This window comes from Microchirus variegatus (assembly GCF_963457635.1).
Source record: "Microchirus variegatus genome assembly, chromosome: 17".
Lineage (NCBI taxonomy): Eukaryota > Metazoa > Chordata > Actinopteri > Pleuronectiformes > Soleidae > Microchirus > Microchirus variegatus.
The window spans coordinates 3,757,296-3,771,981 of NC_139818.1; the positions used below are offsets into that span (position 1 = coordinate 3,757,296).

At 40.4% G+C, this 14,686-nt stretch overlaps 1 protein-coding gene across 1 annotated transcript in view; it reads left to right on the forward strand.

Annotated features, from left to right (window-relative positions):
• The window catches only part of LOC310938913 (double C2-like domain-containing protein alpha), a gene marked incomplete at both ends in the record, with an annotated part of 83,490 nt that overhangs the window by 56,927 nt on the left and 11,877 nt on the right, over positions 1–14,686 (forward strand). Inside the window, one exon of the mRNA XM_083903543.1 lies at positions 9,590–9,789. Within this exon, the coding sequence (XP_083759669.1) occupies positions 9,590–9,789 (200 nt within the window). The remainder of the gene's footprint in view (positions 1–9,589; positions 9,790–14,686) is intronic.

A 14,686-nucleotide genomic window follows, 5' to 3' on the forward strand; every position in this document is an offset into this window, starting at 1 on the left:
CGTCACTTTATTTCTGGCTCTTGTGAAATTAAGTCTGTCTATATTAAGTCCAGTTTTGACAGATTTTCTAAGTAGCTGATCCCTATACTTTATTAACTTTAAGGGTTTAACCAGGGCATGGAGTTGTATTTCTTTCCCTGATGGCACCCCCTCTTGGAGAAAGAGAGGATGACCTCTCTGGTAATTCTGGTTGGTTGTTCTATTAGTTGGGTGAGGTTGAAGTAATCTGTTATGAGTTTTAGGTTTTTTCTGTCTTTTTTGTTATCCCAATTGACGTTAAAATCGCCAAGAAGGATTTCTTTTTTATGATTACATAACATAAGTGGTGCTTTGAGCTGGTCATAAAAATCTAGACCAGCGTTAGGTTTGCGATAGATGCAGATAACTGTCAGCGACATCTCTCTGGATACACCAATGCATTCAAGTATAATGTTACTGGGCCATTTAATCTAATTGCGTTTCAAGTTGATCTTCACATACATGAGCGCAGGCATTGTTTTCGATGTATAAACGCTGCCGTGTGGTTAGTAAAAGCAGACATATGATGAAGATAGCGTTAGGTATCCAGCTAAAAGATGGAAAAGGCTTTATGATGGCTTTAACCGGGTTAAACAGCACACGCGGGGCACCTGCCGAACCGCGCGTGTGCTCAGCGGCCATGCTATCCCTCAACTACACAAGTGTAAGGACAATTTCTTGTCCTTACACTTGTGTAGTCATATTTCCTTCATCTTCCTTCCTTTTTGTTGCTTCGTTTCTTTTTTTAAATAACATTTTGCAGTGAAGTTGCAATAAATACAGTTTCATCGTTGCATCGTCCATTTTAGTCAGGAGGCTGCTTTTAGTTGTGATCTTTAATTTTTAGATTTTATATCCTGGCCATGTTCCCTTTTATCCTGGCATTTCTGTTTCAAAGATGACACAGACCCCTACCCCCGTTCTGAAAGCCTCAAAATCTGCCACCAACGCCTACAACCACTGTGCGAAATACGGGGGGGGCGTCTGGGGGGACTAGACCCCCTGATTAACATTCGAGACCCCCTGAAACTGAAACTGGAGTACTTGAGTAGTCTTTTCACTGCATACATTTTTTGGCTACTCTACCCACCTCTGCGTTTTTCCTATAAATAACATTCAATGTATGAGTGCTGTGGGCCATGAGAGTGAGGAGAGTGAGTCATGGTTCTGTGAGAACATCTTCTGTTATTCCCTCACCTCAGTGAAGCTGGTTCCTCACTTTCTTTCATCTGTCACTTCTGATCGACTCTGTTTTTTGCACTTGCTGTCAAATGCTTTGGGGACAAGTATGTAGACAACATCAGACATAAAAAACAATACAAGCCTGGAGCAACAAAGTGACTTAAAGGCTGCTTCCGTTCTTTGAGGACGGGTCTTTGCCGTCAGAACGAGTACACAAGTGTGTTTTGTTTTGTGTGTGATTGTGATTGTCAGGTTGGCAGATGAGCTCCAGGCAGAGTGCTGCTTAGCTCAGTCCACACATAAGAGGGATTGAAGAGTGATGAGCTGCATCACAATGAGGAACAAGGTAGATTTTTAAAAGACAGGGGGTTTCAGCAAAATTCATTTCACAATGAAATTCACAAATAATAATTGCTTATTCTAAAACGTGTTAAAAATATCTCTAAAACATAAGGCTCAACTTGATTTTCCAAGAACCAAAAACAGTGTGTTCTATGACTATGTAAACACCGAAACTATCAAAAGAGTTCTTTCATCAGACGTCATTAGCCAAGCTGAACTTACCTGTCTAGGAGAAGAGCCCATTCTGCATCTGTTTTGAAATTCCTCTCAGCTTTAAACTCTCTCCACCGTTCAAAAGCATGTCCTATATAGACCCTCGCTTTGCCGTAAACCTTATCTTGGCGTTTTTGACATTCATACCAAGGTCTTTTAGGTTTCCTTTCATTTCACTTCAATTGTAGCTACTGGCAACCCATGGCTGCTCAACAACTGAGACTCTACTGACTGTTTGTTATATGAACATTATTCCTGGTCCTCCGTGACATAGGAGGATTTTATGGCCAGTTGCTCTAAATTTATTACATAATGCACCTTTAAGGATAATGGTTGCTGCATCATCTCTCAGTTAAACGGCCTTTTCTGACTGGAAACTGACACATTTTAAACCACTCACACTCCCATACAAAAGTCCAACAGGAGCTGCTCTACTGCTACCTCATTAGTTTGTGTCCATCCATCAATTATCTACCGGTTTATCCTCCAACCGAAGGGTCAGGGAGGGTGCTGTGCCTATCTCAGCTAACAGGGCGATAGATGGGTCACACCCTGGACAGTTTGCCAGTCCATCGCAGGGCCACATTTAGAGATAAACAACCATTCACTCACACTCTCAGACAATTTAGAGTGGCCAATTTACCTAATCTCTAAATGTATGTTGGACTGTGGGAGGAAGCCTGAGAACCCAGAGAAAACCCACACACACACACCAGGAGAACATCAATTTGGAATTTGGCTTTGGAAATTAGTTTCCAAAGCCAGAATACAAGTAGCTAAAAAGTGTTTTTTTTATTATTGTGACCCTGCTGAAAACCCGTTTTATTGAAATCAAGCATCTGCGTCTCTTGCTTTTTCAGAGCACACTGGGTGCATCGGGAACACAAATGTCAGTACTTCATACATAAGATCATTAAAGTGAACGTTAAGATTCCAAAATAAGATATAATGTTCTCCCTGTCTCCTCTTTACATGAAATATGACATCAACAATCAACGTATTGTGTTTTTATCTCAATATATGAAAAAACTGAAGATAAGATATAATGAGAGCAAAAACATTTTGCAGTCCATAAGCAGATGGTGGCTAATGTGTACATTTGATCAATTACTGTAAATCACTGTATAGGGAACTTAACTGAGTAAATAAATAAATACATAAATAAATATATTTCCCTAACTATGGGCTTTGGCCTAATGGTGGGCCTTAAAGGCATTGTAGGTTAGCCTTCTTTCTCCTTTTTACCAAAATAGTGCAGTGCCCATAGGAACTATGTGCACACCGCAAATAAAATATGCCTTGTAAAGAGATTCCAGCATGGCTGACAGTCACAAAACAGCTCACTATGCTAATGCTAATCGTAGCCTAGCTAGCTTACCTTTGGAAACAGGTTAGCCGCAAAGCAGTAGCATGCTAAAGCAAAAGAAGTATGTGCTCGCGTGGACACCTGGTCGCTTCAGTATAACACCTGTTCTGTGTTGAACCGTGTGAAAATGTCTCACCTAATGTCCAGTGAAATATGATTAGTCATTTCTGTTTTATGCTCATTATTTTTATTTTAATCATATAGGAAATTGACTGACAAACTTGAATTGGTAATACTGAAATTAAGTTAATTCAAACTAAAGTAGGAAAATGGTCTAAAGGCTGATGTGTCCCTGGGCAAGACATTTGGCCCCACATTGATCTTATGTGTGAACAGTCAGGTCCATAAATATTGGGCCATCGACACAATTCTCTTCTTTTTGGCTCTATGCACCACTACAATGGATTTAGGATGGAGTGTGAACAGTGTAGGAATTACAACACTTTCTATATGTGCCTCCCACTTTTTAGGAGACCAAAAGTAATGGGACAAACCAAACAATCATAAATCAAACTTTCATTGTTTAATACTTGGTTGCAAATCCTTTGCAGTCAATTACAGCCTGAAGTCTGGAAGGCATAGACATCACCAGACACTGGGTTTCATCCCTGGTGATGCTCTGTGAGGCCTCTACTGCAACAGTCTTCAGTTCCTGCTTGTTCTTTTCCCTTCAGTTTGGTCTCCAGCAAGTGAAATGCATGCTCACTCAGATTCAGGTCAGGTGATTGACTGATAACATTCCACTTATTTGCCTTAAAAATGTTTTGGTTGCTTTTGCAGTTTGCTTTGGGTCATTGTCCATCTGCACTGTGAAGCTCCGTCCAATGAGTTCTGAAGCATTTGGCTGAATATGAGCAGATAATATTGTTGGAAACACTTCAGAATTTATCCTGCTGCTTTTGTCAGCAGTTACATCATCAATAAATACAAGGGAACCAGTTCCATTAGCAGCCATACATGCCCACACCATGACACTATCCCCACCATGCTTCACTGATGAGGTGGTATGTTGTGGATCATGAGCAGTTCCTTTCCTTCTCCACACTCTTCTCTTCCATCACTGTGGTACAAGTTGATCTTGGTCTCATGTGTCCAGTGGATGTTCTTCCAGAACTGTAACAGCTTTTTTAGGTGTTATTTGGCAAATTCTAATCTCATCTTCCTGTTTTTGAGGCTCACCAATGGTTTCCCTCTTGTGGTGAACCCTCTGTATTCACTCTGGTGAAGTCTTCTTTTGATTGTTGACTGTGAAACACATACACCTACCTCCTGGAGAGTGTTTTTGATCTGGCCAAATGTTGTGAAGGGCTTTTTCTTCAAGGGCAAAAACAGTTGTTAAAAACATGGACACTGCACGACCACACACTCAGATTTTATTTATGGAATTCTCCGTTGCTTTTAACACTGTAAATACTGACACTCTGCTGCACTGCCCCCTGAAACTACAGATCCACCCAACTCTGATTTTATGGATAAAATACTTTCTAATGGACAGATGGACAGCAGGTGTTTTTACATGGTTTTAAGTTCCTGTAGCAGGGAGGGAAGGAGTCTTTTTAAATATGCTGATGACATGGCCCTGGTGGCCCACATGGACACATGGAGGCTCTCACCCAGTACTAACTGGCAGTTGATGACCTGGTCACAACTTTTAATGAGAAATCGCTTGAACTAAATATATTAAAGACAAAGGAGCTGTGCTGTGTGGGCAGAGACAGAGCAGCATCTCAACTTTTTAAACCTGTGTCTATCCAGGGAGAGGAGAACAGGTGGACAACCGCTTGTCCTTCCAAACATCCTTGTCATTTTATTGATTTCAATACCTTTAGCACTAATTATTGGAACTCAAAATTGGTTTGGTAACCTCAGTGACCCTTGACCTCCATACACAGGTGAATCCAATCATGGGAAAGGGTATTTAAGGAGGCCAATTGTAAGTGATTCTCCTCTTTGCATCTTCTCTGAAGAGTGGCAACATGGGAGCCTCAAAACAACTCTCAAATGACCTGAAAACAATGATTGTTCAACATCATGGTTTAGGGGAAGGATACAGAAAGCTATCTCAGAGATTTAAGCTCTCAGTTTCAAATGTGAGGAACATTGTGAGGAATGTGAAGACCACAGGCACAGTTCTAGTTAAGGCCTGAAGTGGCAGACCAAGAAAAATCTCAGATAAGCAGAGGTGAAGGATGGTGAGAACAGTCACAGTAAACTAGTGTTGTGTCGGTCACGAACGATTCGTTCTAAAGAATTTATCTTTTGAGTGAACGAACTGACTGGGATCACTTCATGAACTGATTTGTTCCTTTCTTAGTTCAGTTGAGATCATGCTGTGGGGCTGTGTGGCCAGAGCAGGGACTGGGAATCTTGTTAAAGTTGAGGGTCTCATGGATTCCACTCAATATCTGCAGATTCTGGAGAACAATGTCCAGGAATCAGTGACAAAGGTGAAGTTGTGCTGGGGCTGGATCTTTCAACAAGACAACGACCCTAAACACTGCTCAAAATCTACTAAGGCATTCATGCAGAGGAACAAATACAACTGGAATGACCATCTCAGTCCCCAGACCTTATTATTGAACATTTGTCGTGTGATTTAAAGCGGGCTGTCCATGCTCGGAAACCATCAAACCTGACTGAACTGGAGATGTTTTGTAAAGAAGAATGGTCCAAAATACCTTCTGCCAGAATCCAGACTCTAATAGGAAGCGTTTAGAGCAGAGGTCTCAAACTCAAATGAACTGAGGACCAATGCACATCTATTGTGGTCAAGAGAGGGCCGGCCTAGAGAACAAACTATTCACAATATTGCATCATATTACACGTATACTTAATAAAACTAGTTGTGATGCAAAATTAATGTATTAAAATCAAAAACAGACATTTATTTTAAGTTACATAAATAATAATGTGGACAACTGTAATAACTGTAAAATTCATAACAGGAGCCATTTCGGCTACTGCCATTCTTGGCTCGGGTCCTAATAAGTGTATTTATATATTATTAGTATTATGTAATTGAATGTTGTATATGATAAATTTAATAATGGGATAATTATGACCAAATGTCTTATTATTACTGTTATAAAAAACATTGCTAGCAAACATATATTATATTCCATCACCTCGCTGGCAGCTGTGCCTCAGCTACACACTGTGTTTAAAAGCTGGTGAGGTCGTGGCCATGTTTTCATTATAACATGGTATTAAGTGGGGGGCCGCATGTAATCGATTGGTGGGCCACATGTGGCCCCCGGGCCGCCAGTTTGAGACCCCTGGTTTAGAGGCTGTTATTTCTGCAAAAGGAGGATAGATACATTTTGCAAACTTATGCACATGCCTAATGTTGTTTACATAATTCTTGCAGTCTTTCTGTAAATGATATAAACTTTATTTCACTTCTATTACTGTGCTCGTCTCCTATATGATATATTTAACTGAAATTTCTTATCCAAACAACCAATGATTTATAAAGGAAAATCATGAAAATTTACAGGGGTGTCCAAAGTCCACTATTAGATTTGTTGTTTTAGCAATGCTATAATGACAATAGAGGGAAAATATTTCTGTTTCACTTTACTGGAGCACATCCAGAAAATATGTATGCAGTTTTTTGTCAAACAAAACAAAAAAAACATCCTCTACAGGTGTCAAGTATTTAGCGTGATCTACCCTTACACTTGAACAATAACACAGCTCTGTTAATACTGGAGTGGAACCTTAATTAATGTTGCTGGTAAATCCTGTGTTTGTCCTACTATTTCATTTAAAGAAATATCTGCTGTAAAAAAAACTTCTATTACGCCAGGTTTATTTAAGACATGCTTGAGCATTACAGTCTTAAGCACGAGTTAAACTCATTGACAGCTCGCTAATATATAAGACCAGCTTTAAGTCACTTCACTTCATTCCAAATTCAAATGATCACAGAATTTGACAGACAGAAAAAACAACAGAGCTGGTGGTGCCTGAAACTTTTGTAAGATTAAAATAATCATGTATCTGGGTGTGAGTCCTGCAATATTGGTATACTGGTTTGAGTTCAGTCATTTGGTCCAGTTTAATTTAATTTCTACATGTCTGACAGTAATTTGTCTCTTTAATTGTTGGGTGTAATATGATTGGTGCGCACCAGGTGGGATGAGGAAAAGAGTATATTGCATTAGCTTGGTAAACAAACTGTCAGTAATGAATGTGTGTGCAGGATTTGAGCAGGGACACTTTGTTTCAGATGTTCAGGTGTTATGGTGGAGTCACTGTGTAAACGATAGAATACTTTAGACTGTAATGTGTCTTGAAACTAGGAAAAACGGGCCAAACACTACACATACGTGGCCAAAAAGTAGTTTTTGTCGCAAGCAAAGAAATTCAGTCATGTGAGAAATATTTACTTAAGAGTTTTCCTTTAAGCTGACTAAGAATGTATACCTTAGAACAGGGGTCTCAAACTGGCGGCCCAGGGGCTTGATACGGCCCCCCACTTAAAGCTATACTTACCTTTCTTGCATTTTTACACTTTTCTTTGGTAATCTTAAATTGCTCCTAATAAGCGTATGGCACTTTAAAACATAAGATAAACCCACCAGGTTTTGAAACTAATCATTATTTATTTATCATATTATTATGATTAAAGTATGACCAATTAAAAAATTCGGACCAAATAAAGTAATTGGCAGAGCCACCTGTTTGTCTTCTGTCGCACGCCTCACCGATCGCTGTCACAGCTTGTGAGTCGCGCGCATCTCTGACCTTAGACCTCCATAACTAACATATATGTGCAACAGGACCACTCTTTGTGAGCTTTAAAATAACTTTATGATTAAATATCGATGAGAATAGGTGTATGCTTGGTGCATGTTATTTTGCATAACGTGTTGTAGTGTTTCCGGTTCAAGATCACTGTTTTCGGTCAAGGAGCTACTGAAGATGACGGTAACTGATGTCTGTCACATATGCAGGCTGACAGCTGGGAACTTCTTTTTCCATAAAAACAAACAAAAAACAGTAGGGCTGTTTTTGCAGTGCATTTTGGATGTTTGTTAGCTCTAAAATAAAAGATAAGATAAGCATATCATCACCTAATTATTTTTGATATGGCAAACAAAACACATTTGACCTATTTGCACACTGAACAAACATTAGCATTCATTGGAAGCAGTGTTTGAATTCATTTACAATTCAGATTTCCTTTCCCTGAGACAAATGTCTGCCTCTACAGCTGCTAAATGAGAAATATGAGAATGAGAAGCAGGACGTGTGTCACTGTCAGTCATCAGGTGTCAGCTTTTATCTTTGCAGTTGTACGTGACGGTAAACAGTGAACAGTTGGATGATGAGTCACCACAATGATCCACCCACTTTTACATCACACACACACACAGTCATTAATTCTACAAGCAATATTAAATAAAAAAAAAAAAAAAATAAAAAAAACATTGATTACTGCAGCTTTAACGAGCAGCATGAATATTGTTGGCTGTTACCTCAGCAGGTCACGACCTGATGTCTAATGTGTAATAATTTAAGACTCGTAAAATGATAGTTCAGGTTTTTTTGTGATTGTATGAGGTAATAAGACATAATTAGCATGGACTCTGTGTTCACACACTGCTCCAGTCACTAGCTATCAGATACACACATCAAGTGTTCACTCAGAATGGACTATTTAGACATTCTCAGTTTTGTCTAATTCAACAGAAGTAGAAGCAGAAGAAGCTTGACTTCAGCTTCTGTAGTAAACAAATGCTGCACATGTCTGCTCGTCCCCTCACTGTCCACTATCCGTCTTGTTGTCCTCCTGATCCTTGTCTGTCCATTAATCTTTTTTGGAATGAAAATACAACAGTAACAAAACAGAAATGTGTCACATGAGCAGACGTGACGTAGCACCAATTCAGGAAGTAATGATGGGATCGAGTGTTTATATGAACATTGATCTGAATCACGATCATCACATACCGGCTCTCTGGTTCACAATGTTCACAAATCTATTTCTGAATGACCGGAATTTTCGGATTAGCATATTCACTTAATATATTTTTTATTCCAAGCAGGCTTTTATTGATTAAAACAGATTTTAGCCACTTAAAGCCTTTTTTTTAGTTTTGGTGGTTTTTGGTATTCCTGAGCAGACATAATATATAACATTTGTGTCCTGCTGAGGGAGCATTTGTGTGTATACAGCAGCAGCACACGGGCAGGTGGGGACAAGTGACATCTATACTGAACAATCTACTAACTATTGATTTTTTTTGAGCATTAGATTCACTTGTGAAACTTTTTGTGGGTCCTTCTTTGGGTTTTCAGTCAAACTCCAGTCATCACTGGCAGACACATTTTCAGTGAGTGTTTCAGACTGTTCACAGTGCTCTCAGCTTGGTACAACCTCACTTGCAAAAACTGAAACTTTCCATTTAAGCCTCTCATGTTTTTCTTTTCTTTTCTGTCTTTGTCCTGTCCCCTTTTCAGTGGGAGACCGAGCAGCAGAGGAGTCTAGAGGAGAGAGGCCGTTTGCTGCTCTGCCTGCAGTACCTGCCTCCAGCCAGTGATGGCGACGTGGCGGCTGAGCCTAAGGGCAGGGCTTGTGGTGGGCTGTGTGTGGGCGTCAAACGCTGTGCCCACCTCGCAGCTATGGATGTCAATGGCTTCTCAGACCCCTATGTTAAAACGTAAGGGTAATCAAAAACCTTTGGATGCTATTTTATTTCATCTGAGTTATATGCACATTGTCAGTGGATGGTTTATATGTGTACATGTAGTTCATTTAAACATTTAAATGATGAATACACAGCACATGCAGCTCAGACAGAGTGTCAGTTTAACACGTGACCTGTGCAACAGTCTTCTGACGCTCTATAGTATGTGTGTGGCCACTGGATTCTATTGACCCCATGAATCACCTTTTGTCACCATTCATGAATGATATATGACCCAGGTTAAACCTGCAAAAGGTAATGGTGACGGATGAGAGACGTCGCCCCACAAAGGGGAGGCAGTTGTGAAATATGTCGCTCATTAGTCAATGGTATGACAACTGTGTGTGTGTGTGTGTGTGTGTGGGGGGGGGGGGGGGGGGGTAAGGGGCTAGAGCAGGGCTATTCAATTATAGAGCAAATTATTATTTTGAAAAAAGGTTTCAATATAATGTAGAAAAATAAAATTCACAGAACAAACCCCTAGTACGGAGCCTTGGGGTTTGTACTTGTACTTTTTTTGAAAAAAATGAAAAAAAAAAAAAAAATGTTTTGTTTTTTTTCATATTTCTTTGAGAAACTCGAGATCTCGACTTTGAAACTCGAGATCTCGACTTTGAAATTTTTTTTTCTCATGTCACTTCGGGGGCTCCGTACCCAAGAGCTGCATGTTGTTTATTAAGATTTAACGTCATTTGAGAGAGTCAGATATCTGTTGACACACTGAAAAGCTAAAAAAAAAAAAGAGTGTCAACATTACTGTGGATAAACAGCTCTTTCCAAGGCAAGATGCGTCGTCCATTACATCCTCAGCAAACCAGACAAATTTGGCATCAAGTTCTGGCTCGCTGCTGATGTCCATACTAAATGCATGGTGAATGGTGCGCCAGTGTGGTGTTGGTATTGGTGGAGCCTTACACAGGAAAGGGCAGGGACATCATAAAAGATAACTTTTTTACTTCAATTGAGTTGGCAAAAACATTACAAGCCAGGAAAACGTAGCCTGGTTGGCACAGTCGATAACATCAGAAGAGAGCTTCCCTCGTGCATAAAGACGCAAATGCTGCTGTTCATCACACAGATGTTGAAACGTGACGACATATCACTCACTGTCACCATATGAGTCGGCCATGTTTGATGATGCCTACAACTTGGCTCTCACGTCCATACCAACGCAAAAGACGTTTATGTAGGGGTGTAGTGACAGATAATGTTTGGGACAGATGGACGCAGTGATGGGACTAACGGTGTTAGAAATAAACAACGTTATTTTTTTCAGTAACGAGTAATCAAATGAATTACTGTTTCAATCATGATAATGCCGTTACCGTTACTGCCAAAACATGCGGCGCATTACGAACTGAACATTTTTTTTTACTGTTCTTCTGCATTAGACAACTGCATAAGTGATGATGATTGGCTGAGGGAGGGTACAATTTAATTGTAAGCCAATCAGAGGCAGAGTTGAGGGGGTGTTGTTGACACACAAACAAAAGCAAGCATTGTCACAAACACATCGACACAAGTGAGTAAACGATCAACAACATGTTCAAGATTTTTAAGTCTTTTTAAGTGATCTACAATTCAGCATTGTTCAGTTAGATTCTTGTGTCGGACGTCATACTTGAGGCTCTTCCAGTGACAACACTCTCTGATCAATCAGTGGCCAGCAGTCTGTTGATGTCACAGTTTAGTATCCGCTCAGCTCACTTGGAACCTCGCCAGAGCAGGTACCGAAAATGCACCAGGTACCAGGTACCTGAGTGTCCTCACTAAGAATGCTGTATCATTCAAGAGAGGAAAGGATCTTTCTTGTCCTCTCTTGAATGATTTGAATGATGCACCGTGACAGAAACATGCACAAATGAGCTTAAACCCCCGCTTCTCATTCTCTTTCTCCTTCCTCCCTTTTTCTTCCGTGGCTCCTGTACTCTACTCTTTGATGTTATTTCTGGAATGATAATTTATCACCTCCTATAACACAACAACATACTGGCCTCCTCGCTTGACAGCACACACATACCATCTCATCTCTCATCCATCGTCCTCCTCATCCATGTAACACTGAGCCTTCACATACTGTACCTCCCCTCACACGTCCACAATAATGCATCATGCAGCTTGTTTCATTCTGGATGTGTAGTCACAGTTTTGCCCTGTGGCAGCAGCTTTTTCAGCGATGCTTTGTTGTGTCTGAGAGTGCGTGGGAACATATGCTCTCTAAGCTGTGGGTGGTGGGTGGAAAGCAAATGTGCATGGAGATTTTGGCTTAAAAATATCCTGAATTTTATGACTTTTGGCAAAGAGATGCCAAGCTCCTTCAATCTGCAGAGGAGTGAAAGGGAATTAGACTCACAAATACAGATAATTGTTATGGAATTTTATAAACTGTTAGGAAATGAGGTGATTTGATCTCCTGCTGAAAATGAGATCAGGATATTAACAGTGCTCATACAACACCACAACAAGCAGCTGGTTAAAGTTTATTATTACTCATTATATGCTGTGTTTCCATCATGGTCTAATTGGTTTTGGTACAGTATGGCACAGTTTGGAATATAGTCCTGGGTCAGGATTACGTTTCGACTGAGAACAGTACCACAGACCACACCCGACACAACAATGGAGGACATCCAGCAGCTCTTTTATCTCCTGCTCAGTTTGTGGCTGTTTTAAAGCAGACCTAGACCAGAAGTTCCAATTAACGCTGTTTTTTTAGTGTGTATCTGCGTCATTACCTTGTTTATGAAGCCCTGAAGGTTCTAAACAAACAGTTCAGCCATTGCTGAGAACGCTGTGTTTTATTGTAATCTCAGGCTCAGCGAGATCTCTGAAAATCCCGTTATGGTTACGTAAACATCGGTTCTCCTGAACAGCAGATCGTCCTGCTCAGGGTACTAGTCGGGTACATCCGGTTGCGTACATTGAACCGCAGAAGAAGAATAACGTCCGTTGTGGAGGTGTTTCACGACAACATTAACTTCTGACTCTGGGTCTGACTCCGGGTCAAAGTCATTAAAGGGACTGCGGCGGGGAGTCGTGAAGAAGCTATTTTTAAACACTGTTAAAACAATGTTTTGATAATGAGGAGCAGTGCATCCACCGTTCCAGAGGGGGGAGCTGTGCTTCTGAGAGCGGGTGTGCTGAATATGTCAGAATATTGTACCATTTTACTAAAGTTTGGGCCAATTATTTTGGTATTTTCCTAATAGAAATAAGTACTGTACCAAACCAAAACAAAATGTTCCACATGGAAACATGGCTCTCGACAGTGGAAATAAAGAACTAACCTGATTTTCACTCTCAGACTTTTAAAATAACACTTATTGAAACCTCAATCAGGTGTTCTTTCACTTTGTTTACCAGAGCAAGGTTAGTTTTCCCCATTGTTCATCCTTAAAAAGACAGTTCAGCATGTTTATGATGTGATATGGGTTACTTATAGTCAATAGCCTGATTGACTCTCAATGTCCACCATGTGATCCTCCACATGAGGGTCACGCAATCCCAGCTGACATAAGGGTGAAAGGTGGGACCCTGGACAGGTCACCAGTCCATCACTGGGCCAAAGATTCAATTCAATTTGTATTGCACTAAATCCCAGCATACATTATAACAAGGCACTGTGCATAGTAAGGCGAAAAGCTTTAAAATGTTATAGCGAGCAGAAAAATCCAACAGCTCACACAAGATAAGAAAATATAGACCAGGAGCATTTCAGGAATTATTAATGTTAATGACAATTATCATCATCACTATTATCTTCATCATCTCATCCAGGGTGTGACATGCGCTCAGAGGACCCTCGGAAGGGGATAATATTAACGTTAGCAGTAATGAGTAGATATATAATATATAGTCATAGTTATAGTTGTAATATTTAATCTGTGGTGTTGAACTTTGGAAGGTGCAAATGAGTGTTGTAAAGAAATCCTTTGCAGTCAATTCCAGCCTGACGTCTGGAAAGCAAAGACATCACCAGATGCTGGGTTTCATCCCTGGTGATGCTGACACGCTCTTCAGTTCCTGCTTGTTCTTGTTCTTTTCCCTTCAGTTTGGTCTCCAGCAAGTGAAATGCATGCTCACTCAGATTCAGGTCAGGTGATTGAGTGATAACATTCCATATTTGCCTTAAAAAACTCTTTGGTTGCTTTTGCAGTTTGCTTTGGGTCATTGTCCATCTGCAGTGTGAAGCACCGTCCAATGAGTTCTGAAGCATTTGGCTGAATATGAGCAGATAATATTGTTGGAAACACTTCAGAATTCATCCTGCTGCTTTTGTCAGCAGTTACATCATCAATAAATACAAGGGAACCAGTTCCATTGGCAGCCATACATGCCCACACCATGACACTATCACCACCATGCTTCACTGATGAGGTGGTATGTTGTGGATCATGAGCAGTTCCTTTCCTTCTCCACACTCTTCTTTTCCATCACTGTGGTACAAGTTGATCTTGGTCTCATGTGTCCAGAGGATGTTCTTCCAGAACTGTAACAGCTTTTTTAGGTGTTGTTTGGTAAATTCTAATCTTGTCTTCCTGTTTTTGAGGCTCACCAATGGTTTCCATCTTGTGGTGAACCCTCTGTATTCACTCTGGTGAAGTCTTCTTTTGTTTGTTGACTTTGAAACACATACACCAACCTCCTGGAGAGTGTTTTTGATCTGGCCAAGTGTTGTGAAGGGGTTTTTCTTCACCAGGGAAAGAATTCTTCTGTCGTCCACCACAGTGGTTTTCTGTGGTCTTCCAGGTCCTTTGGTGTTGCTGAGCTCACTGGTGCATTCTTTTTTTTTAAGAATGTTCCAAACAGTTGATTTGGCCACAAGCTAATGGTTTTACTATTTCTCTGATGGGTTTGTTTTGATTTTTCA